Genomic DNA, 26,095 nt, shown 5'->3' with positions numbered 1-26,095 from the left:
CCGGAGAACATCGTTTCGGACAGAGGTTCCCAGCTTGTTTCGAGGTTTTGGCGAGCCTTTTGTGCTAGGATGGGCATTGATTTGTCTTTTTCCTCGGCTTTCCATCCTCAGACAAATGGCCAAACCGAACGAACTAATCAGACTTTGGAAACATATCTGAGATGCTTTGTTTCTGCTGATCAGGATGATTGGGTGTCCTTTTTGCCTTTGGCTGAGTTCGCCATTAATACATCGGGACAGCTCGGCTACTTTGGTTTCGCCGTTTTTCTGCAATTCTGGTTTCCATCCTCGTTTCTCTTCAGGGCAGGTTGAGTCTTCGGACTGTCCTGGTGTAGATACTGTGGTGGATAGGTTGCAGCAGATTTGGACTCATGTGGTGGACAATTTGACATTGTCCCAGGAGAAGGCTCAACGTTTCGCTAACCGCCGGCGATGTGTGGGTCCCCGACTTCGTGTTGGGGATTTGGTTTGGTTGTTGTCTTGTTATGTTCCTATGAAGGTTTCCTCTCCTAAGTTTAAGCCTCGTTTCATTGGTCCGTATAAGATTTCTGAGGTTCTCAATCCTGTGTCGTTTCGTTTGACCCTTCCAGCTTCTTTTGCCATCCATAATGTATTCCATAGGTCATTGTTGCGGAGATACGTGGCGCCTGTGGTTCCATCCGTTGATCCTCCTGCCCCGATGTTGGTTGAGGGGGAGTTGGAATATGTGGTGGAGAAGATTTTGGATTCTCGTATTTCGAGACGGAAACTCCAGTACCTGGTCAAATGGAAGGGTTATGGTCAGGAAGATAATTCCTGGGTCTTTGCCTCCGATGTTCATGCTGCCGATCTGGTTCGTGCCTTTTATTTGGCTCGTCCTGGTCAGCCTGGGGGCTCTGGTGAGGGTTCGGTGACCCCTCCTCAAGGGGGGGTACTGTTGTGAATTCTGTTGTCAAGCTCCCTCCTGTGGTCATGAATGGTACTTCGGCTGGTTCTGTCCATGGGCTTCCTCTGGTATTTGTGAGTGGGGCTGCGACTTCTGAGGTTCCTTCCACAGGTGACGAGGTTAATTCGTTAGCTGGCTGCTCTATTTAACTCCACCTAGATCATTGCTCCATGCCACCTGTCAATGTTCCAGTATTGGTCTAGTTCACTCCTGGATCGTTCTTGTGACCTGTCTTCCCAGCAGAAACTAAGTTCCTGCTTGTTTTTCTCTGGTTTGCTATTTTTCTGTCCAGCTTGCTATTTTGATTGTTGTCTTGCTTGCTGGAAGCTCTGGGACGCAGAGGGAGCGCCTCCGCACCGTGAGTCGGTGCGGAGGGTCTTTTTGCGCCCTCTGCGTGGTCTTTTTGTAGTTTTTTGTGCTGACCGCAAAGCTACCTTTCCTATCCTCTGTGTGTTCAGTAAGTCGGGCCTCACTTTGCTAAATCTATTTCATCTCTGTGTTTGTAATTTTCATCTTTACTCACAGTCATTATATGTGGGGGGCTGCCTTTTCCTTTGGGGAATTTCTCTGAGGCAAGGTAGGCTTTATTTTTCTATCTTTAGGGCTAGCTAGTTCCTTAGGCTGTGTCGAGTTGCAGAGGGAGCGTTAGGAGCAATCCACGGCTATTTCTAGTGTGTGTGATAGGATTAGGGATTGCGGTCAGCAGAGTTCCCACATCTCAGAGCTCGTCCTATATTATTTGTAACTATCAGGTCATTCCGTGTGCTCTTAACCACCAGGTCCATTATTGTCCTTACCACCAGGTCATAACAGCAAAGCAAAGTACTGCAGTGCGCAGGCGCTGGGCCTCTCTGACCCTTCCTGGCTCCTGCACACTGCAGTACTTTGCTCTGTCCTCAACAGGGCAGACAAAGTACACCTGTGCCAGAGCTGCAGCGTGAAGACCAGAAGAGAACGTCATCCTATGAAGATGGGAGGCGCCAGACCGGACCGCGACGCCCTCCGGATCGGACCGCCCATCCAAGTGAGTATAATATAACCTCTTTTTCTCATCTTTCAGGATACATCGGGGGCTTATCTACAGCATTGCAGAATGCTGTAGATAAGCCCCTGATGCCGGTGGGCTTAGCTCACGTCGATTTTGGGGGTGACAAGTTCCCTTTAACCTTTATGCAGCATTGTATGGGGCAAATGTTTCTATGGAGCTTCTTATGGGGCCATTATTAACCTTTATGCAGCATTGTATGGGGTAAATTTTTCTATGGAGCATCTTATGGTGCCATAATCAACTTTTGGGCAGCATTATATGGGGCAAATGTTTCTATGGAGCACTTTATGGGGCCATTATTAACCTTTGTGCAGCATTATATGGGGCATATTTTAATATTGAGCATCTTATGGGGCCCATCATAAACTTTATGGAGCATTATATGGGGTGTATTTTGTATGGAGCATCTTATGGGGCCCATCATGAACTGTATGGAGCATTATATGGGGCTCCTGATTCAATATGGAACATTTAACCTACTGATGTCTCAATTAATTTTACTCTTATTGGTATCTATTTTTATCTTTGAAATTTACCAGTAGCTGCTGCATTTCCCAGCCTAGTCTTATACTTGAGTCATTAAGTTTTCCCAGTTGTTTGTGACAAAATTTGGAGTCTCGGATTATACTCGGGTCGGCTCGAGTATATGCGGTATATACTATGTATGTATATATGTATATATATATATATATACAGATGTCAGTGACACATACACATATATATATGTGTACATATATTACATAGATCGATAGAAAGAAGAAAATTCTCAGTGATCTGCTGTGAAACCACTGAGCTTGAACTCAGTGACTTTTTTCCATGGTGCTAGTGGGGATCTCACCGAGGTCAGCAGTTCAGCCTGGCTGGGAACACAGCCTCAGTGACAGGACGTAACCTCGATGACTTCACCACCAGTCACTGAGCCTTCGCTCGTAGCAGTTCATTCCCCAGTAGTTCTCAGCCTGGACGGTCGCATCTTGGCACCATCTAGGTTGAAAACTATTAATCCCCCAGACATGGATTACGGAATGGGAAAGAATGACAGACAGGTATGGTGTATTGCTGTTTTTTTATTTTAGTTTTATTTCAGGAGAACGAGGGCTTCGGTGGAATTAGGCATTAGGCGAGTATGACTGTTTGTTATTTTTAAACAAAATGGAAAACTGTGATTTGTTTTATTTCTAATGAAGGACTTTATTCTGGCTGTGTCTTTATTTATCATATAGCTATAGGATTAGTAATGGATAGGTGTCAATGGAGTGGACCCCACTCTTTTTTTTTTAACTTTGTAATTGTTTATTTAAATATTTAAAAATATGGCGTGGGGACCCCTCTATTCTTGATAACCAACCTTGCTGAAGCTGACAGCTGAGGGTTGCAGCCCCCAGTTGTGAGTTTTGCCTGGCTGGTTATCAAAACTGCAGGGAAACCCAGGCAGGTTTTTTTTAAATTATTTATTTACAACGCAGGGGAGGCTGATGAATACTCTTATCCACGGCTCCTGCTCTCACTGTTATTAGCGGTAGCAGAGATAGGAGATCAACTGATGGGAAACACCAGCTTTTATGCTGTGTATGGTCGGCTATATTCGGAGATTTAATTGACGATTAAATCGGCAAATATTGCAAATTCGGCGATCGTGAGCCGAACCAAACATTGAAATATTCGCTCATCTCTAAAGGTGATCCCAATAGAGACAGTTATATCCTGTAGTATTAAAACTTTACCATGTGTTAACAGACGTCAATGTGAATGTAAACCAACTTACACTCCAGTTTAATTCTTTCAGCTTTCAATCTACCCTGTGAAGTGATGACTATCCATTGATCCCTTTGATATTTTTTTTTCTTCTCCTTAGTCCTCATCCTTGCAGCATCTTGCTTATTCATACACTACATCAGTTTCATGATATTTGTACCATGACTATCTGTCTTTATTCATATGCTTTCATTCTTTATGCAATGACATCCATATATTACTTTTTTCTGTTCTTCCTTTCAGGCTTTGATTTTCAGTTTATTGTTCTATTATGCTATTATGAAATAAAAACACTTTGAATTTGAAAAAAAAATTAAATGGCTACTTTCCTGTGTGAGTTTTCAGATGTGTAATAAGATTTGTTTTCTGATTAAAACATTTCCCACATTCTGAACATGAAAATGGCTTTGCCCCTGTGTGTATTTGCTGATGTCTAACAAGATGTGATTTTCTTGTAAAACATTTCCCACATTCTGAACATGAAAATGGCTTTGCTCCTGTGTGTATTTTCTTATGTCTAACAAGATAAGATTTCATTGTAAAACATTTCCCACATGCTGAACATGAAAATGACTTCACCCCTGCGTGAATTTTCTGATGTTTGGCAAGTTTTGATTTAGTACTATAATATTTCCCACATTCTGAACATGAAAATGGTTTCTGCCCTGTGTGACTTCTCTGATGTGCAACAAGACTTGAATTATCTGTAAAACGTTTCCCACATTCTGAACATGAAAATGGTTTCTCACCTGTGTGAATTCGCTGATGTGTAACAAGACTTGACTTCTCTGTAAAACATTTCCCACATTCTGAACAAGAAAATGGTTTCTCCCCTGTGTGAATTCTCTGATGTATAACAAAATTTGATTTGTATGTAAAACATTTCCCACATTCTGAACAAGAAAATGGCTTCTCTCCTGTGTGAATTCTCTGATGTTTAAAAAGTACGTATTTCTCACTATATCGCTTCCCACATTCTGAACACGAAAATGGCTTCTCCCCTGTGTGATTTTTCAGATGTGCAAGAAGATGTGCTTTCTGAGTAAAACATTTCACACATTCTGAACATGAAAATGGCTTTGCCCCCGTGTGAATTCTTTGATGTCTAACAAGGCTTGTCTTCATTGTAAAACATTTTCCACATTCTGAACATGAAAATGGCTTCTCCCCTGTGTGAATTCTCTGATGTACAACAAAAATTGATTTCTCTGTAAAGCATTTCCCACATTCTGAACATGAAAATGGCTTCTCCCCTGTGTGTACTATCTGATGTCTAACAAGATGTGATTTCTTTGTAAAATATCTTCCACATTCTGAACATGAAAATGATTTCTCCCCTGTGTGTACTATCTGATGTTTTATGAGCCATGATTTGTGTGTAAAACATTTTCCACATTCCGAACATGAAAATGGTTTTTCCCCTGTGTAAGCTATTTCATGTTCAACAGCCCTTCTGTGACTTTTGTTTTGCATGTTTGTCTTTGATGAAGCAGAAAAAAGGACCTGCTTAAAAGGATCAGATGACAGATTTTTTCTGATGAGATCTTGAGGTGTATCTGGCATAATGACATGTTCTTCACATGTATCGAGTGCGATACCAAGATTATCTGCTGAAAAATCTGAGAGCATCAGATGTCCCTCTGAGCTCCTGGTACAGTCATCTGCCAAGAATAAAAAAATGATTTTATTATTTTTCATTAACGTGAAAAAATAATAATCCACCCTATTCCTCCCCTTTCTGTCGTAATCCATAAGCTGATGAGACTGCTCTACCTGGAAGCCGGTTACACACTAGCAGCAACGTATAAACGTATAAATCGCATCTTATTTATGTGCCATTTCTTGGATGGCTGAGAGTTAATGTTTTTAGTCTGGGAGGGGTCCGTTAACCATGGCCCTTTCCTAGGCTATTAATATCAGCCCAAAGCTGTTCGTTTAGCTTTGCTGATTACAATTTTTAAGGTGATCCTACGTCAATTTTTTCTGGGTCACCTTGTAAACTAGCCAAGAAAGGCAAAATAAAGAGCTTTGAGCTAATAAAAATAACCTGTAAATCTTTATGGCTATTGGCTCCTTCCTAGAATATTACCATCAGCCGTCGGCTTTCCCTCTGCTGGTTATGAAAAATACACAGGAGCACACGCTATATTTTTAATAAATGAAAAAATTAAATGTGAGTGTAACACCCCAGGTAACTATTTTTTACAGCGATGTTGCCTTCCTTTCAGGGAGGGTGATATCATGCTTGGAAGCAAGGAGGATTTCTTTTATCAGGTAAGCACCTACATGCAACACATTCTGAATCCAGGCCAGAAGGTCTGAACTCGGATTCAGGGGAGCTTCCCCAGCTTTAAGTATTCTGTTCTGGAGGAGGAGTTAGTTAGTCTGGAGCAGAGAGAGGAATAGTGATGACTGAGAGCAGAGACAGTGGGGAATTGCAGCCACGTGTGAGCTGCAGCTCCAGGAACGGAAGAAAACCTGAAGGGTTGCATGTCAGTGAGCATCAGAGGAACGGAGCATAGAAGCAGGAAAGAGCTCGGAGGGGAACTGTGCCGGGCACCCTCTGGGCTGAAGTGCAGGAACTGGGCACCGGGAGCCCGAGGCTGTGTTTTACTCCAGGTCACACGACAGAACCGGAGGGCATAGGAATTTATGTAATTTGCCCGCATCCACACCTGAAGGTGCAGCAGTACACTAAGAGCCCGGGTCGTGATAGAGACCCTATAAAAAGGCTCACAGTGCCCACCATACGGGTAACTGTCAGGAGAGAGAGGACTTTGTACGGAAGCCACAGGCAGCAAGGACCTCACATACGAGTGCGAGTAGGAAGGCTTACGGACTTCACCTGGGAGAGGGATTCACCTTTGTCTCCAGGCCGGCCAGACCATATCATCACCTGTTGCTGGTACCCTGGATTGCGGCTGATTACAACCAGTAAACAGGTAACGACGTCACAACTCTGTGTCCTCCATTTATTTGCCAACATACACCATCCCTGCCCTGCACACCGGGAGCCCTGGGGACCCCGCTTCACCTGTGGGATGAGTCACCATCTTTGCTGCAGTAACACCCCAGAGGACCCCTTTAAGCAGCGTCGGTCCCCTCTGACCAAGAACCACAGATGGCGTCACGAACACAAACTTTATTACAACTCCTTTTAATGACGTTCCCCTTTTACTTGTGCACCCAGGGGCACGGACCGGGTAGCTGCCACCGTGACCACCCCTTTAATTGTGACCGGACCCGATACCGAGTACCTCACTGCCCTGGCGGGCGTCTCACAGGCATAGGAGATCACTTCATTAGGGCAATGAAAAAGGAATCTAGGACAGCAGAAAGAAAACTACTATGTCAAAGCTGGAAAGTTGTGAGATATGCTCTTCTGTGACAATTTTTTTTTTTTTGGGGGGGGGGGGAGGCGGGGGATATTTGAACTTCTGCTATGTGGCCCTATGGTTTCTATGTACACCTCTGCGTATCATGGATGCTATCCAGTCTGAGGGTCCTAAACTATCACTAAAGTGCCGTTATTTTAACTGTTTACTTTGTTTTGCCTTCACTGAAAGGCCATTTATTTCCTTTCCTTGTGGCATCAAATCCCACCAAGGGCAATATCTGCAAGGAGTTTGCATGTTCTCACCGTGTGTGCGTGGGTTTCCTTCGGGTATTATGGTTTTCTCCTGCACTCCAAAGTCATACCGATAGGGAATTTAGTGATTGTGAGCCCCATTAGGGACAGCGATGATGATATACAGTATGTAAAGTGCTGCGGAATATGATAGCGCTATATAAGCAAAGCTTAATAAAGAAATAGATTATGGAGTCTTAAACCAATCTGGGCGTTTTATCTAAACCGCTTCCTGTGCCTACCTCAAGCACAGCCAAGTGAGTAGAAACTTTACAGTTGTGAAAAAGCACAAGAACGAATCATACAAATCACGAGGGGCACGTGTCTGCTGCGGGGAAACCGCAAGTCTTGGGAAAAGTGACTGCAAAAGCCAGACAATATGGAGTTGCTGATAAACTTGTGCAGGCTAATCTCCAGCTTCACCAGCAACAGCACAGGCAGCAGAACTCATAGCTGAGGCAATTCATGGGACAGCAACCGCCCCCCCCCCCCCCCCCCCCCCCAAGTTAAGGTAATGACCCCGTGTGATGATGTCGAGGCGTTCTTGACAGTTTTCAGAAGTGTGGCAGAACTGGAGAAATTGTCTGTGCAGCAGTGAGCGGAGGTTCTAGCGCCTTAGCCAACGGGGTAACCGCAGAAGGCCTATTTTGACCTGGCGTTGCAGGGTGCAAAATAGTACGCCATGTTAAAAATAGAGATCTTAGCACACTTAGGATTGACAGACTGTAAGGACTCAACGGGTTCACAGCTGAGCCTATCACAGTGATAAAACTCCCCGGTCCCAAATATTCAACCTCCTAGACCCGGTTCTAAAGTGGTTGCAACAAGAATCTTGTTCCACAATGCAATTGGTGGAGAGGGTCGTCATAGACAGGCTTATACTCTCCCTTCCGACGCTGATGGAGTCCTAGGTTCCCAAGGGAGATCCCCAGAATGCCGATGACCAGGTGGGCCTGGTGAAAAAGTACCAGGCGGTCGTGAGAGCCTTTGGGTAGCAAGTGGTCTTATCATCTAGTGCCAGACGTAATAATGTCAACACAAAAGAACCTGAGACCTATAAAGTGCAAGCAAAAAGTCCTAGATCACTGGCTCACTGATCGTACTCAGAGTGATAAAAAATGGTTGCACATCCAATTGAAAGAATGTTTCAAGTGTGGTACCACAAGTCTCTGTCCTGGCCCCAGTATTGTTCAACATTTTTATAAATGATCTAGATAAGGGAACTGAAGGTAAACTAATCAAATTTCCACAGGATGAAAAGCTAGGAGGGATAGTTAACACTAGAGAAGATTTGCCAGATGATTTGCCAGATCCTGGTCAAATATTGAACTGAGGGCAGAAACTTTGACTTTTAAGGTGCTAGGCCTGAGGCCCATTTCTAAGCCTTTTTGTAGGAAATCTAGAATTTGTCTTAAATTCGGATTGAAGGAATCTGGTAATTCAGGAAGACAAAACGATGAGAATTTCTTCCAGACTTTATTGTATATGGCATTGGTTACTGGTTTCCTTGATTTTTGAAGTGTGGAGACCACTGGTTCTGATAGTCCCTTAGCTCTCAACACCTGGGCCTCAGTAGCCATGCCGCCAGTTTCCATTTGTGAGAATCTAGGAGATGGATTGGTCCCTATGAAAGAAGGTCGTCTTCCATCGGAAACTGGATCGGGCTGTCCACCTGTAAATCCACTATGAGGTTTTACCAGCTCCTCTTTGGCCACAACGAGGCTACCAATATAGTTGGTGTTTGTTCTTCTCGGATCTTCTGTAAGGCTAGGTTCCCATTGCGTTAATGAGACCGCGCTAACGGACAGCGTTGCACAGCAAAATTAACGCCGTGCAACGCGTCCGTTAGCGCGCCCATTGGCAGCAATGGGAACGCGCATCGCTAGAGCGTGCTGGTGTTTTGTGACGCGCCTCGGACACTGCTTGCAGCATCCGAGGCGCACCTGAGGACCGTTCCCCGCTCTCGCAGATCGGGGATCTGCGCTAGCGGGGACGTTAAATGCTACCCCGAAAAAGACATTGCGTTAGCGCAATCCGCTAGCGCTTAGCGCTAAACGGATTGCCCTAACGCAATCTGAACCTAGCCTAAGACTTTTGCCAATATTGGGATTGGTGGAAACGCATTGGCCAGTCGAAAATTCCACCTCTGGACCAGCGCATCTACCCCTCTGGAGCCGTCCCTGGGGTTTAGGGAGAAGAAGGCTTCGACTTTCGCGTTTTGGCAGGATGCGAAGAGGTCGATTTCTGGAAGACCCCATTTGTTCACAAGCATCTTGAAATTCCGGTTGCTCAAACACCATTCCCCCGGATGTATGTCCTGGCGACTCAAATAGTCTGCTTAAGTGTTGGATGAGCCTTTCAGGTGAATTGCCGTCAGGGATAGTAGATGTCTTTCTGCCCAGGAACATAATCGGGTAGATATGTTCTTTAGGTTGTTGTTCTTTGAACTGCCCTGATGTCTGATGTGAGCAACCGCAGTCATATTGTCCGAATATACTCGAACGTGATGTCCCCTGATAAGTTGACACCCTACTAGAAGGGCTTCCTCTACAGCCTTTAGTTCTCTGTAGTTGGATGACTTCCTGCTTGTTGCCCGGTCCCAGAGACCTTGGAAAGGGGTATGATTTATCATGGCCCCCCAGCCTCTCCTGCTGGAATCTGTTGTAACTGTAGCCAATGGGACTTGGGTCCAATTGACTCCATTTTGTATGTTTTTCGGGTTTACCCACCATGCCAGGGAGGCTTTGACACGACCCGGCATGTATAATCTTTTGTTCAATGAACTGGGATGACCGCTCCAATTCTGCAGGATATGTGCCTGAAGAATTCTGGAGTGGGCCTGGGCCCAGGGTACCGATTGGATGCAGGCTGTCATGGATCCTAGAAGTGACATGCCTTCTCTGATTGTAGGGGATCTGGTATCTCTGAAAGTCTTGACCTTCGATAGCAGGGTTAGACGATGGTCCACTGGAAGGAAGGACATTTGTCTTGCAGAGTCCAGAAGAACTCCCAGGAATTTTCTGGATTTGGAGGGTCGTAGCTGTGATTTTTCCAGATTTGGGACCCATCCAAGAGACGTCAGGATATTGAGAGTCTTTCAGACATGAGACTCCAAGATCAGTTTGGTGGAAGCCATTATCAGAAGGTCGTCAAGGTATGGCACTATACAGACGCCTTGCCTCCGGATAAAGGAGACTACTTCCCCCATTATTTTGGAAAATAATCTTGGTGCAGAGGAGATTCCAAACGGAAGGACATTGAACTGATAGTGCTCTATCAGACGTCCCCTTTGTACTGCAAATTTGAGATACTGTCGATGTTTTGGGTGAATTGGGATGTGAAAGTATGCATCTTTCAGATTGATAGTAGCCATGACGGAGTGAGGGCTTATCAAGGGAATGGCAGTTTTTACTGATTCCATCTTGAATCTTTGATATTTCACATGCCGGTTGAGACCGTTCAGATTTATGATAATACGGGACTCACCCGAAGGTTTGGGTACCAGAAAAAGACGGGAGTAATGCCCCCGATCTCTCTCTGATTCCGGAATCTGAGATATCACATTTGATTTTTTTAGGGCCCTGAGGCCCCGCTTAAAATATCGACTGGTCTCTTAAGGAGGGAAGGGAGGTAATCTTTAGACCCCGTGGGGGGAGGAAATTAATTCTATTAAAAGGCCCGCTTTAATGACATTGAGGACCCAGGAGCAATTGGTGATGTTTTGCCACTGAAGCACAAAATTTGAGAGTCTCCCCCCCACCGGGTAGAAGTCACCGCTTCTCCTGCTGAGACTGTTGTTGTTGTTGAGGGATAAGGATACTTTTCCCCCCTCCCTTCGGGTAACTCCACCTTCCAGACTTGCCTTTTCCTCTTTGAGAGGTCTGGGATTGAAAAGGACGAAAAAACTTTTTCTTTGGAGTTTTTTGTTCTGGAAGAGCTTTCTTCTTATCGGTTGCCTTTTCCAAGATGTCATCTAGGGAAGGACCAAAAAACAGTAATTAGACCTACTGGTAATTGTATTTCCATGAATCCATCCTGACAGCACACTGGAGAACGTCCTTCTTATCCTTGATGGGACAGGAGCACGAGAGGTTAAAAGGACCCTCCCCCTACCACCCTTCAGTGCTTTTCCAAAGTAACACATCTGGGTGGATGCAAAAACACAGGTTTATTTTAACAAAATAATCAATCATACAAATGTTACATCACATGAGTATAAAGATCATACATTAGGGAGGGAACTAATAGTGCTGTCAGGATGGATTCCTGGAAATACAATTACCAGTAGGTCTAATTACTGTTTTCCAGTTCACCACCTGACAGCACACTGGAGAAATACCAAAGGAGACTGGTATTTAGGGAGGGACCACTGCTTGCAGTACCTTTCTACCGAAAGCCAACTGAGGTGACACTACATCTAACTTATAGTGTTTAGAAAAGGTACTAAGGCTAGACCATGACGCAGCTCTGCAGATCTGATCTGCCGTCGCCCCCCCCTTTCTCTGCCCATGACGTGGCCATGGCCCTAGATGAATGGGCTTTGATGTTAACCGGGGAATCTTGTCCTCTAGCTTTATAAGCTAAGTTGATTGTGGATTTTATCCACCGTGCGATAGTCACTTTAGACGCTTTTCTTCCTTTATTTGGACCCCTGAACTGGACGAACAAATTGTTGTCCCGTCTCCAGGGTTTGGATAAATCGAGGTACCTGAGCACCGAGTCTCTTACGTCTAAGTTGTGGTAAAAACTTTCCTTCTGATTTTTAGGGAACTGGCAAAATGATGGTAAAACAATCTCTTGATTCATATTGGAATCTGACACAACTTTAGGGAGAAACGCCGGATCGAGTCTGAGTACTAATTTGTCCTCGAATATCTGCAAATATGGATTCTGTACCGACAGAGCCTGTAGTTCCCCCAATCTTTTTGCCGACGTGATCGCAACTAAAAATGCGGTTTTAAGGGAGAGTTTATCAATTTCTATATCCCTTGTTACATCCCACGCCTGTTCACATAGGAAATTTAGAACCAAGTTCAGATCCCACGGCGGGACTGACCTTCTAATCAATGGTTTTAATCTCTGGACTGCTCTAGAGAATCGACTAATCCAGGGATGGGCAGACAGGAAGGAATCAAAGAATACACTCAGGGCCGCTATCTGGACCCTTAATGTACTTGGTCTAAGACCTTTTTGAAACCCTGACTGCAGAAAGTCAAGAATTTTGGGGATATTTGGATGGTCAGTATCAACTGTCATCTCTCCGCAAAACCCACAGAATCGCTTCCATATTTTCGTATAGATAGCCGATGTCACCGGCTTCCTGCTGGCTTGAAGGGTAGAAATGACATCATCTGAAAGCCCTTTTGCTCTCAAGACCTTCCGTTCAGGATCCAGGCCGCCAGCTGAAGTGCTCCTGGATTCTGGTGTAGAACTGGACCTTGTAGAAGAAGATCCTCTCTTTCTGGTAACAGGAGGGGTTCTTCCACTGACAGTTTTCTTAGCAATGGAAACCAACTCCGTTTCGGCCAGTGAGGAGCTATGAGTATGACTTTGGCCTCGTCCTCGCAGATCTTTCTGAGTGTCCTCGGGATCATTGCTAGAGGAGGGAATGCATACAGAAAACCGCGGTTCCAGGGTTGTGAGAAGGCATCGATCGCGGCTGGACTCTCCCAAGGGTTTAGGGAGTAGAAGATCTTGAGCTTCGCATTTCCTTTTGTAGCAAATAGGTCCACCGTCAGCATCCCCCAACGTTGACACAGATCTTTGAACACCTCGTTGTTCAGTTCCCACTCCGTGGGGGATACGCTTTTCCTGCTGAGGAAATCTGCCAACTGGTTCTTGGAGCCCTCCAGGTGGATCGCCGAGATGGACAGAACCGACCTTTCTACCCACCGGAATATCTGTTCCGCCAGGTCTTGTAACGCCAGATGTCTTGGACCTCCTTGATGCCGCAGGAAGGCTACCGTTGTTGTGTTGTCTGAGAAGACCTTCACGTGTTTGTTCTGCAGCAGATGCTGCATTGCCGTCAAGACCTCCCAAACCGCCTGTAGCTCTCTGTGGTTCGATGACTGGTTGCTGTCTTCCTTTTCCCAGCGACCTTGAAAATATCTTCCCAGTACATGACCTCCTCAACCGAGCTGACTGGCATCTGTTGTAACTGATACGCTTGGTGTCTGAAGCCATGGCACCCCTAGTCGGAGGTTTCTGGGAAGAGTCCACCACACCAGAGATCTTTTGACCTGCGGAGTAAGGCTCAGGGTCTGGTTTAGCGAGTTCTGCCTTCTGTTCCAGCTCCTCAGAACTCCCCTCTGAAGCTGTCGAGAATGAAACTGGCTCCATCTCACGCAAGGAATACAGGCAGTCATCAGACCTAGTATTTTCATCCCGTCTCTGATCGTATTTCGGCCCCGAGAAAAGTGACGGATTTTCTGTATTATGCCCTTTAGCCTGTCCTCTGGAAGAAAGGACATTCTTGCTTGCGAATCGAGCATGACTCCCAAGAATTTTATTCTGGGTTTTGGGATTAGATCTGATTTCTCCCAATTTATAATCCATCCCAGATTCTGTAATGTTGAGATGAGGGACTGACAGTTGATCCTGAGCTGGACTTCTGAGTCTGCCGCTATGAAGAAGTCGTCTAAGTAGGGAACCACCATTATATCCTGATTCCTCAGGAAAGCGACTACTTCCACCATAAGTTTTGTAAAAACCCTGGGAGCGGAAGCCAGGCTGAAGGGGAGACAGCGGAATTGGAAATGGAAGATCTTTCCTTCCAAGTTTACCGCGAACCGCAGGAACCTCTGATGACTTAGATAAATGGGTACATGGTAATATGCACTCTTTAAGTCCAGAGTGCACATTACCATGTCTTTTCCCAACAGAGGGATGGTAGACCGAATCGACTCTATCTTGAACCTTTTGTAAAGGACCCAATTGTTCAGATGTTTCAAATTTATAATCGTTCTTGATTCTCCCGATGGTTTTGTTATCGAGAAGAGATTGGAGTAGTGACCCCTGCACTCTTCCTGAGGGGGTACCGGAACGATAGCCGCCATTTTTAAAAGGTCTTGAAAATCTGACCACATGGGGGATGACAGCTTTAGATGAGAGCTGGATACCAGGAATCTTTCGGGAGGAAGGGATGTAAATTCTATTTTGTACCCCTGGGATACTATCTGTAGAACCCATGGACTTGTTGTGATCTCCCTCCATCCTCCCAGAAATCCTGTCAGACGACCCCCTACTCTGATGGCGTCATTTCCTGCGGCAGCTAGACCCTGGTCCCGAGTAGCTCGCTTCTTTATTTTTAGACCTGTTATCCCCTCCTTTCTGGTAGCTCCACCTACCCTGTTTTCCCTTACCCCTATAATCGGGTTTTTGATTATAGCGGGGTCTTCGAAAGGGCTGGAATTTTTTAGGCTTTTCTTCCGGAAAACCTTTCTTGACATCTGTGGCTTTTTCGAGAAAATCGTCGAGGACCGGTCCGAAGACCCTGCCCCCGGAAAAGGGTATAGAACACAATTTATTTTTAGAGTGCATGTCCCCCGACCAGCTCTTAAGCCAAATAGCTCTACGGGCTGCGTTAGATAGAGATTGCCCTCTAGCCGCAAACCTGACCGATTCTGCAGATGCGTCTGCCAAGAAGGTAGTTGCTAGTTTTAGCAAAGGTAGGGACTTTAGAATAGTTTCTCTGGGAGTCTTGGCTACCAGTTGATCCTGAAGATCATCTAGCCAAAGGTCCATGGAGCGGGCCACTGATGTCGCTGCAATATTAGCCCCAATAATCGCCGAGGAACTTTCCCAGGCCCTTTTTAGAAGGCCATCTGCCTTCCTGTCCATGGGCTCTTTTAAATTGGAAGAGTCTTCAAACGGAATCGCCGTCCTTCTGGATACTTTAGCCAAAGGTATGTCTATCTTTGGTATATCGACCCATTCTTTAACTTCATCTGGATCGAACGGCAAGCGAAGTCTGAAGTCCTTAGGGATAGTCAGTCTTTTCTCGGCTTCCTCCCATTCCTCCAGAATCATAGATCTGATATGGGAGTTTACAGGGAAGACTTTAGAAGTCTGTGAGCGCAAGCCCCCAAACATTTCATCTTGAACGGAGCAAGACGGCTGCGGCTCCTCGATCTGCATGGTATGCCGCACTGCTTCCAACAGTTCTCCTGTGTCTGTGGCGGAGAACAAATATCTTCTCCCTTTCTCCGGGGGATCTCTATTCTCATCTTCCTCCTCTACCTCCGACCCACAGGATGATGACTCTACGGAAGAGTACTCGACCCTCGGCCTTTTCCTTGGCTTCTCCGAAGGTGAAGGTGAGACTTGAGGGAGTACCAGACTTGAAACTGAAGCCTGAACTTCCTCCCTTATCATGGCTCTCATATTTGACATAAGAGACGCCTGTTCCTCTCCTATGACTTTGGAGTTGCATGCTTCACATAAGGGTTTCTGCCAGGAATCCTTTAGCTTAACCGCACAGATAGGACACTTCTTATTCCTACCGGGCTTCTTTACCGATTTCTCGTATAAGGAGGCTGCCTATGAAATATATATATATATATATGTATATATATATATATATATATGTATATATATATATATATATATATGTGTATATATATATATATATATATGTGTATATATATATGTGTATATATATATATATATGTGTATATATATATATATATATATATATATGTGTATATATATATATATATATATATATATATGTGTATATATATATATATATATATATGTATGTATATATATATGTATGTGTATATATATACATATATATATATATATATATATATATATAAACCACTAGCGTTTTTTTTTTTTTAGGGCTTCCCTACTTACTAACGCTGCTGACTCCTGCCCCTCTGCTCTAGCTGCGTCCTCCATGATGCTCTAGAGATCGCTACTGCCCCTGCACCATACCTTTTATTCTGTTCCTCATCTTCAAAACAGCGCTCCAGCGCTTTCCACCGCTCTTTTCCCTGCACTTCCTGTTGCAGAGACGCCGTCCATCCCCCTCAGCCGCAAACCGGAAGTGACATGCGGCCGGAAAGAGAGGAAGGTGCGGCGATGATCTGGTTCCCCCAGCGGCCGCATGGAGACACCGCCGACTGCAGAGGCCGTCGCTGGGATCGCGCGCACCAGGGGACGGATGGAGAGATCGAGAGCCCCCCCAGGGAGAAGCGATCCCCAACCAGGAGCAGCGCTACACTGGTAGGCCGAGGGACCCTCGGGCGGGTGTCAGCCAGCGGGTGTCTCATGGAGGAAAGGGTGAGGCCGAGCCCCCCCGATCCACATCCCCCTGCACAGAACGGCAGGTCCTCTCTTCCGTTCCTATCCCTGATGGGACAGGAAAAACACTGAAGGGTGGTAGGGCGAGGGTCCTTTTAACCTCTCGTGTTCCTGTCCCATCAAGGATAAGAAGGACGTCCTCCAGTGTGCTGTCAGGTGGTGAACTGGAAACATAGTTACCCTTAAATGGTATGGCGCATAATTTGGCCTTGGAGGTGATATCACCAGACCACATTTTTAGCCAAAGAGCTCTTCTAGCTGAATTAGTTTCCACTAATGATCTAGCAGCAACTGACAGTTTCCATAGAGGCATCCGCCAAGAAACCAGTAGCTCTAAGAAGACTGGGTAGAGAATCTAGCAATTCACCCCTAGAAGTGCCCTGGGATATATGGGATTCCAGTTCCCCCAACCAGCGGTAAAGGGCTCTAGCCACACAAGTTGAAGCAATATTGGCTTTAAGGGCTACCGTGGAAGTCTCCCAAGATTTTTTCAACAGACTTTCTATTTTTCTGTCCATTGGATCTTTTAACTGTGAAGAGTCTTCGAATGGAAGAGACGTTCTTTTAGCCACTCTTACCCCTTGTGAATCAACCTTGGGGACATCCCATTTGGCCGAATCTCCTTCTAAGGGGAATCTATGCTTCATCTCAGATGGAATACTGAGGCGTTTTTCTGGTAGTTCCCACTCTTGGTTAATCATATCAGATATATTAGAGTGTACCGGGAATCCTACACGTTTTCCCTTAGTTATTCCACCAAACATCTGGTCCTGTATGGACTGTGGTTCTGACTCCTCCTCCAGCCCCATAGTACTGCGTACGGCAGATACTAAATCCTCAATCCATTCTAAAGAAAACAGATATTTTCTGGCTTCAGAGGTTATAGGGGACATAGGTTCCTCCCGTCGACCCGAGGATGAGGCATAGGAGAGGTCTGATTCAGATTCAGAATCCTCATCCTGAATTTTCCTTTGCGTTGCTGGAGAAATTGGCGGTGGGGGTGGAGGGGTAAAGGCCGCTAGAGAAGATTGCACCTCTTGTTTGACTAGGGAGCGGATTTCTTCCAATAGGGAAGGTTGCTCTGCTCTGACAATTTTGTCAGTACAGGATCTGCAGAGTTTTTTCTCCCATAATGGGGGCAACTTAATATTGCAGATGACACATTTATTTTTACTAGTAGTAGTTTTAGGGGTGGACTTGTCTCCCTGCAACGAGAGGGGAGAGAGAGTGTCAGAAATAATAAGATCCCCCTAGATCACTAACTAAGGACCCCTGTCTCTGCAGCACTTACTGTGGCAGGGGCAGCGCTGGGCTCTGCAGGTGCAGGGCAGGTACTGCTTTCCATGACAGGAAGTCTTACCTGCGACGTTTTCCGGCAGGTTTTATGCTATGTAGCAGGCCCCTGCCCCCAGCGATTAACGATATTCTCCTCCCCTCCATGGTCCCGGGTGGAGGAACGGTGTCCTGCACGAGGCGCCGCCAGCGGAAGTGCCCCACAGAGCGGCAGAAAAGACCGTAAGTGACAGGCGATCACTTCCGGGTCGCCTGGCAGCGTGCAGAGGAGAGGAGACCGGAGAGCTCAGGGAGGATTCTGGTTGGGATCACTGGCCTGCTTTGCCCTCAAGGGGGCGCGGGAAGGCCAGGGAAGGGTCCCGAGGACACCGCAGCGCGCGGCGGAAGCAGCACAAGGGGGAGGAGAGAAACGACCCAAGCTGCCCGGTTTTAATAGGCAAAGCCTAGTCAGGTCCTGCAGTTACCGGCCACCACAGCACACGGAACCTCTCTCTGTCCCATGGGGAACAGGAAAGACACTGGTGAGGGGGAGGTGGGAGGGCCTTTTAACCTCTCCGTATTTCCTGTTCCCCATTAGGGCAAAGAGGCAACCTCCATATGCCGCCGTGGAAGGTGACTAGAGAAATGTATTGGTTATTTTAAATTTTTGTGGAAAATCAAAAACTGAGCATGCAATATTATTCATCCCCTTTAATTTAATACTTTGTTGCGCCACCTTTTGCTGCGATTACAGCTGCAAGTCCCTTGGGGAATGTCTCTATCAGTTTTTACATCGAGGGACAGAAATTCTTGCACATTCTTCCTTGGCAAACAGCTCAAGCTCAGTGAGGTTTGATGGAGATTGTTTGTGAACAGCAGTTTTCAGCTCTTTCCACAGATTCTCGATTGGTTTGAGGTCTGGACCTTTACTTAGCCAGTCTAACACCTGGATACTTTTATTTGTGAACCATTCCATTAGTAGATTTTGCTTTATGTTTGGGATCATTTTCTTGTTGAAAGACAAATTTCCGTCCCAGTCTCAGGTCTTTTGCAGACTATAACAGTCAAGAATGGTCCTGTATTTGGCTCCATCCATCTTCCCATGTCCCTGCTGAAGAAAAGCAGGCCCAAACTATGATGCTGCCACCACCATATTCGACAGTTGGAATGGTGTGTTCAGGGTGATGAGCTGTGTTGCCTTTACGCCAAACATATCGTTTGGCATTATTGACAAAAAGTTCTTCTACATGTTTGGTGTGTCTCCCAGGAGGCTTGTTGCAAACTTTAAACGACACTTTTTATGGATATCTTTGAGAAATGGCTTTCTTCTTGCCACTCTTCCATAAAGGCCAGATTTGTGCAGTGTACGACTGATTGTTGTCCTATGGACAGACTGTCCCACCTCAGCTGTAGATCTCTGAAGATCATCCAGAGTCATCATGGGCCTCTTGGCTGCATCTCTGATCAGTCTTCTCCTTGTTTGAGATGAAAGTTTAGAGGGACGGCCGGGTCTTGGTAGATTTGCAGTGGTATGATACTCCTTCCATTTCAATATGATCGCTTGCACAGTGCTCCTTGGGATGTTTAAAGTTTTGGAAATCATTGTGTATCCAAATCCGGCTTTAAACTTCTCCACAACAGTATCATGAACCTGCCTGTTGTGTTCCTTGGTCTTCATGATGCTCTCTGTGCTTCAAACAGAATCCTGAGACTATCACAGAGCAGGTGCATTTATACTGAGACATGATTACACACAGGTCGATTATATTTATCATCATTAGGCATTTAGGACAACATTGGATCATTCAGAGATCCACAATGAACTTCTGGAGTGAATTTGCTGCATCGAAAGTAAAGGGGCTGAATAATATTGCACGCCCCACTTTTCAGTTTTTGAATTTCCACAAAAATTTAAAATAACCAATAAATTTTGTTCAACTTCACATTTGTGTTCCACTTGTTGTTGATTCTTCACCAAAAATTTACATTTGGTATCTTTATGTTTGAAGCATGATATATGGGAAAAGGTTGAAAAGTTCTAGGGAGCCGAATACTTTTGCAAGGCACTGTACGTGCGTGATAGTTCTTAGCACATTGTAAATATAAAAAAAGAAAGTCCCCATATTGAATCAATCCCTACATCCACATAAAAAATTTCATTAAACACACATAAAAAACTCCAAACATCTAAAGTTACTCTACAAGGCAGGGACTGATTAGAACCTGTGACTTTTCTGCATTTAGTGGTCACTACTCACCTGTGCGGTTATCTGTAGGAATCTCCTCTTTACACCACTCATCACCTCTCACATATGTCTCTGTAGTATTAATATGGGGCAGATCTTCACCCTAAAATACATATTGTAAAAGTCACTAACAGATAAAGACATTTGAGAAGATCCAGACAACATCTAATGTCTATGATCAGCTTTATCCTGTCATCTCCACTAGATATAAAACATACACTGAATGGCCACATTACTGGAGACACCCATCCAGTAACACATAGGATCTTCTTTGCCCTTCAGAACCTCAGATATTAACCACGTCATAGATGGCACACGGTGATAAGATCGTTCCCCAGGAATACTGGCCCATGCCAACAGGATAGGTTCTTGTAGTTGACACAAATTAGATGAAGGTGCTGAGATGCTCTGAACAACCAATTCTACCTCGTCCCAGAGATGCTTTATAGGGTTAAGATCTGAGGATTGTGAAGGCGAGAAAGCAAGGAAATCTCACTGTCATATTCCTGGTGTAAAGGAATGAATGACCCTGACAACTCCTAATAATAGTTTCTGTATGACATAAAGGTATGTTTGTGATGCTGTAGGATACTTTGTTATTACAGGACCCTGATGAAAAGTACTGTAACTATATGACTAATGCCATGGTTTATTATAGTCACTTTTATGTGATAGTTATGGACTGGGCAGGGGAGTTACAGAGGGTCAGCCCTGCAGTTAGGCAGGGGAAAGTTACAGAGGGTCAGCCCTGCAGCTGGGCAGAGGAGAGTTACAGAGGGTCAGCCCTGTAGCTGGGCAGGGGACAGCTATAGATGGTCAGCCCTGCAGCTGGGCAAAGGGGTTACAGAGGGTCAGCGCTGCAACTGGGCATGAGAGAGTTACAGAGGGTCGGCTCTGCAGCTGGGCAGGTGAAAGTTACAGAGGGTCAGCCCTGCAGTTGGGAAGGGGAAAGTTACTATTGAAAGTTCCAGTGATTTAATATATATTCACAATAGACTGTAGTTGTAGTGTATTTCCATTGCAGGGCACTGTAAAGAGAGGTTGTGCTATTGCTGGCACCTGAGGCATGATATTAGGTGTGGACTCCAAGCATGACAGTTTCATAAAAATACATGCTGTCATGCTCGGGTTGGGAGGGCCACCGGCAAGTTCGAGCATTGTGATGCAATCCCCGTCCGAGTTATACCTCTGACTCTTCCCTTAGGCTGGGTTCACACTGCGTTGTGTGAACCCGTTTAACGGACTACGTTACACTGCGGCATAACGCGGTGTAGCGCAGTCCGTTAACGCCGCCATTACTTGCAATGGCGAACGCATTGCTAGCGCTAGCCCACAATGGGCGTGCGCTAGTGATGTGCCGTCATTGAGTGACGGACCCGAGATGTGGGCTGCAGCGTTTCCGGGTCAGTCACTGCTAGCGCAGATGGAGCTAACAGATGCTCCATCTGCGCTAGCGCTGTGCCAAAGTCGGCACTTGCGTTAGTGCAGTCCGTTTAACGGATTTGTTGAACGGACTGCACAACGCAAGTGTGAACTTAGCCTTATACTGGTGGATAAAACAAGACTGAGCTTAAGACCTTCACAGCCTTCTACACATCATATGGAAGATCTCATGATACCTTCTCTCCATCTTCCTGATGACCCTGAGGAACATTGGGATCTTCTTGTTTACAGTCCTGTGGAAGAAGAGGACGGGGACATCTCTCTGGTGTTGTCTTCTTACTGGATAGAACTAGAGGAAACACATACAGGGACTGAATTCATTCTTTACATACAGATAATTGTAGACCATGTACATGTAGTCCTGACTGTTACCAGGTGATATGAGGGGCTGGGGAACTTCCATCATGACATCCTTGTACAGATCTTTGTGTCCTTCTAAATACTCCCACTCCTCCATGGAGAAATAGACGGCAACATCCTGACACCTTATAGGAACCTGACACATAGAATGATACAGTCATCCCCTGAACCCTTCATAGCGTTACTGTATTATGTCCCTGCATTCCCACCTCTCCAGTGAGCAACTCAATCATCTTGTAGGTGAGTTCTAGGATCTTCTGGCCATTGATGTCCTCATGTACCAGAGGGTGAGGTGGAGGCCCCGTGATTGGGATCAGGGGAGTTCCCCATTCATCAGACACAGGGGGCTCACGGTGCTCACTAGAGGTCTTCTTCACTACTGTGTAATCCTGGTTATGGAGACACATTAAGAAAATCTCACTACAGACATATCCAGAGTCCTCACCTCTCCAGTTCTGTCCATCTCTTATTCCCATAAATAAGAATGGTGTAATGTGACTTCATCAGAATCTCTCACCTCTCCAGTAAGTCGGAAGAGGATCTCTAGGGTGAGGTGTAATATCCTCTCCGCCATCTTGTCCATGTCCATATCCATCCTTGATGGGTCAATCAGGAAAATGTTCTTATATAGAAGACCTCCACTGAGTGGATCCGATATTGTAGGGACCTGAATGGGGAGATGACGATGTAACATCATAAAGATCCCATGTAAGAAATCTCCGGAGCTGTTACCGGCTTCACATGATCACTACAATCACTACATCCAGTTATGGCCCCGTCCTGCTGTGTTTGTCACTCTCTAGTGTTTCCTCTATTTTTAAGTTACTTTTGTCTACTATTTATATACAATCATATATAGCAATTTTGTACCTTTTCTTGGCTGTACACAATTACTGTAGGTTTTTCGTATATCAGATGTTCCACAGTCACCTATTATTTCTGTTACATGCTCAATTTTGATGCTCTTAATTAATTTAACCCATTTATTACTGTTAGATATTAATTATGGGTATTCATTTTTACTCTTAACTCTGTATTGGTACACTGCGTCACTCTCATGGAAGGTTTGCTGACATTTAGGTGTTTTCTGTACACGTAGCTTAGGGTAGATGGTAGGCCATATACAGAAACCGGTGTTATGTGAGACATGTATATACAGTATATAAACCAAGTGATGTAGGGAAAGGTGGCTCTTCAATCACTTCATGCATTAGAAAATGCTACATGCAACAGATGACAAGTGCTCCTCTTGCTGTGGAGATAGATGGAAACTACCATTCAATTCGTAGTATATTGCCCAGTCACGTAGTATGTAGTATATTGTCCAGCCACGTAGTATATTGCCCAGCCACTTATATTGCCCAGTCACGTAGTTTATTGCCCAGTTACGTACTATATTGCCCAGCTACATAGTATATTGCCCAGCCATGTAGTATATTGCCCAGTAACCTAGTATATTGGCCAGCTACGTAGTATATTGCCCAGTGAGGCAGTATATTGCCCAGCTACGTAGTATATTGCCCAGTCATGTAGTATGTAGTATATTGTCCAGCCACGTAGTATATTGCCCAGCCACTTATATTGCCCAGTCACGTAGTATATTGCCCAGTCACGTAGTATATTGCCCAGTCACGTAGTATATTGCCCAGCTACGTAGTATATTGCCCAGTCACGTAGTATATTGCCCAGCTACGTAGTATATTGCCCAGCCACATAGTATATTGCCCAGCCACATAGTATATTGCCCAGCCACGTAGTATATTGCCCAGTCACGTAGTATATTGCCCAGTCACGTAGTATATTGCCCAGTCACGTAGTATATTGCCCAGTCACGTAGTATATTGCCCATCTACGTAGTATATTGCCCAGCCACATAGTATATTGCCCAGTCACGTAGTATATTGCCCAGCCACATAGTATATTGCCCAGCCACGTAGTATATTGCCCAGTAACCTAGTATATTGCCCAGTAACCTAGTATATTGCCCAGTAACCTAGTATATTGCCCAGTAACCTAGTATATTGGCCAGCTACGTAGTATATTGCCCAGTGAGGCAGTATATTGCCCAGCCACGTAGTATATTGCCCAGTTAAGTACTATATTGCCCAGCTACGTAGTATATTGCCCAGCCACGTAGTATATTGCCCAGTCACGTAGTATATTGCACAGCCCACGTAGTATAAAGCACAGCCCATGTAGTATATTTCACAGCCCATGTAGTATATTGCTCAGCCCACGTAGTATATAGCAATGTGGGCATCATATCCCTGTTAAAAAAAAGAATTTAAATAAAAAATAGTTATATACTCACCTTCCGGAGCCCCCGGATCCAAGCGAAGCGGTTACCGACGCTCAGTCCTCACGTGCTCCGGTCTGAAGAGTGCATTGGGGTCTGAAGGACCTGCGTGACGTAGTGAGTAACGTGACCGTGTACGTGACTGGAGGGGAGATACGGATAGCGGTAAGGACCATATACCGACGCGTTTCAGAGACATCTGTCTCCTTCCTCAGGGATGGCTTGATATAATCGTCGGTATATGGTCCTTACCGCTATCCGTATCTCCCTCCAGTCACGTGTGCGGTCACGTTTCTCACTACGTCACGCAGGTCCTTCAGACGCGTCGCTCTCACCGTTCACACCTTGTGCGACGCTCGCCTGTTTGGACCCTGCCGCACGCTGCTAGCTTTGGAGGGATAGGCTGCCACCGGCCGGGACGGCTATTTGTTACTACTTGAATCATCGCTTTGACTTCAACTTTTGTTACCATCGCGGATCATTTTCTTCTATGAGTTCCGGACTGGGGTAAGAACTGTATGATTTTCCAGTTTACAGATTGTGGAATCTTATTGGACTCACTACTTATGGTCTTATTGGACTCACTATTTATGGTCTTAATCAACTAGGTGGGCTCTTTCAGCGGTCATCCCATACTGATTATTTTTTCACTCCTCTAGTATCAACTACTACTAGTCCTTTCTAGTGGCTGTAATTAGCGTGAATTGTTTATATGTGTGTCTACGTATACTGTACATATATATACAAACTAGAATATTCCAACATGGGGGAACAGCCTGAAATTTAATCAATCTCATTGTAACTACTTCCCCTATTTTTTGCTTTAAAGAATTATTGTGACATATTCTTTGGAGCATCACATCTGGTAAGAAGTCATATATAAATAAACTAGACGGAGGACCGATGCTATGGCATCAGGAGAGCGGTATTGTCACAATGGGGGCAGGCTTTGCAGCATTGAGAATCTCTCCCCCCATGTGCTCACCCACCTATCCACTCACTCTTTCCCCATGTGCTGACTTCTCCCGTCTGTGCTCTCTTCTTTGACCTGTCTATCCCATATGATATCCCCCTCATCTGCTGTCTCTCTCCTTCCTGTGCTGTGTTCTCCCCTCATGTGCTGTCTACCCACTGTGCTGTCTCTCTCACCCCTGTGCGCTTTCTCTCAGGAGACTCATATGCTTGATTCCTACGCTTATATGCAATGTATTTGTCCCAGTGATGCTGTTGCTCTTCAAAAGTCTCATTTGCCTGTTGTCTTCTACGTTGTGCCTTTGCTGCTTTCCTTTCATTGTCATTGGTGTACTTTTTAGGAGGAGCCATGTTGGCATTAATATTTGCTTTTTAAAGGGGTTTTCCCACGAACGAAAATTCATTTTAAAAATTGTCTGTGTCTGACCATGTACAGAGCATACCACTTCTCCTGTGCAGGGGAGGAAGCAAAAGACAATACTGACATTACAGCAGGACATCACAGAGGATACATTTTGTGAGGTAAAATATTGTTTAAAAAGTCAGTGAAATATTTTACATGACAAAAGAAATCCTCTGTGATCCCCTGCTGTAATGTCAGTATTGTCTTTTGCTTCCTCCCCCAGCCCAGGAGAAGTGGTATGCCCTGTACGCGGTCAGACACAGACAATTTTTAAAATGAACTTTCATGTTCATGGGCAAACCCCGTTAATGTGACCGGCTTCCTCTGCCTGTTGACACGTCGAGCATCTGCTGCTTGGATCAGCTGAATGATTCACTGCACCTGAGCAGACAGCGGCGGTCATATTAAAACTGCACATGCGCTCCTCCTGTACAAATA

The 26,095-nt window shown here is 45.2% G+C and overlaps 1 protein-coding gene across 6 annotated transcripts in view; it reads right to left on the bottom strand.

The window, feature by feature from the left end:
• Positions 1 to 3,036: 3,036 nt before the first annotated feature.
• The window catches only part of LOC138667008 (oocyte zinc finger protein XlCOF6-like), a 51,951-nt gene continuing 28,892 nt past the window's right edge, over positions 3,037 to 26,095 (bottom strand). For 3 of the 6 annotated variants that reach the window (XM_069755233.1, XM_069755232.1, XM_069755234.1), the window contains 7 exons: positions 22,504 to 22,653; positions 22,196 to 22,375; positions 21,999 to 22,122; positions 21,803 to 21,915; positions 20,196 to 20,286; positions 11,219 to 11,329; positions 3,037 to 5,389 (listed from right to left, as the gene is read on the bottom strand). In XM_069755233.1, coding sequence (XP_069611334.1) covers positions 4,050 to 5,389; positions 11,219 to 11,329; positions 20,196 to 20,286; positions 21,803 to 21,915; positions 21,999 to 22,122; positions 22,196 to 22,375; positions 22,504 to 22,581 — 2,037 coding nt within the window. In that variant the 5' untranslated portion in view covers positions 22,582 to 22,653 and the 3' untranslated portion in view covers positions 3,037 to 4,049. The remainder of the gene's footprint in view (positions 5,390 to 11,218; positions 11,330 to 20,195; positions 20,287 to 21,802; positions 21,916 to 21,998; positions 22,123 to 22,195; positions 22,376 to 22,503; positions 22,654 to 26,095) is intronic. The other 3 variants (XM_069755237.1, XM_069755236.1, XM_069755235.1) reach the window with 1 other exon arrangement.

This window comes from Ranitomeya imitator, chromosome 2 (assembly GCF_032444005.1).
Source record: "Ranitomeya imitator isolate aRanImi1 chromosome 2, aRanImi1.pri, whole genome shotgun sequence".
NCBI classification, from domain to species: Eukaryota; Metazoa; Chordata; class Amphibia; order Anura; family Dendrobatidae; genus Ranitomeya; species Ranitomeya imitator.
This window is presented reverse-complemented; position numbering and strand designations above follow the sequence as displayed.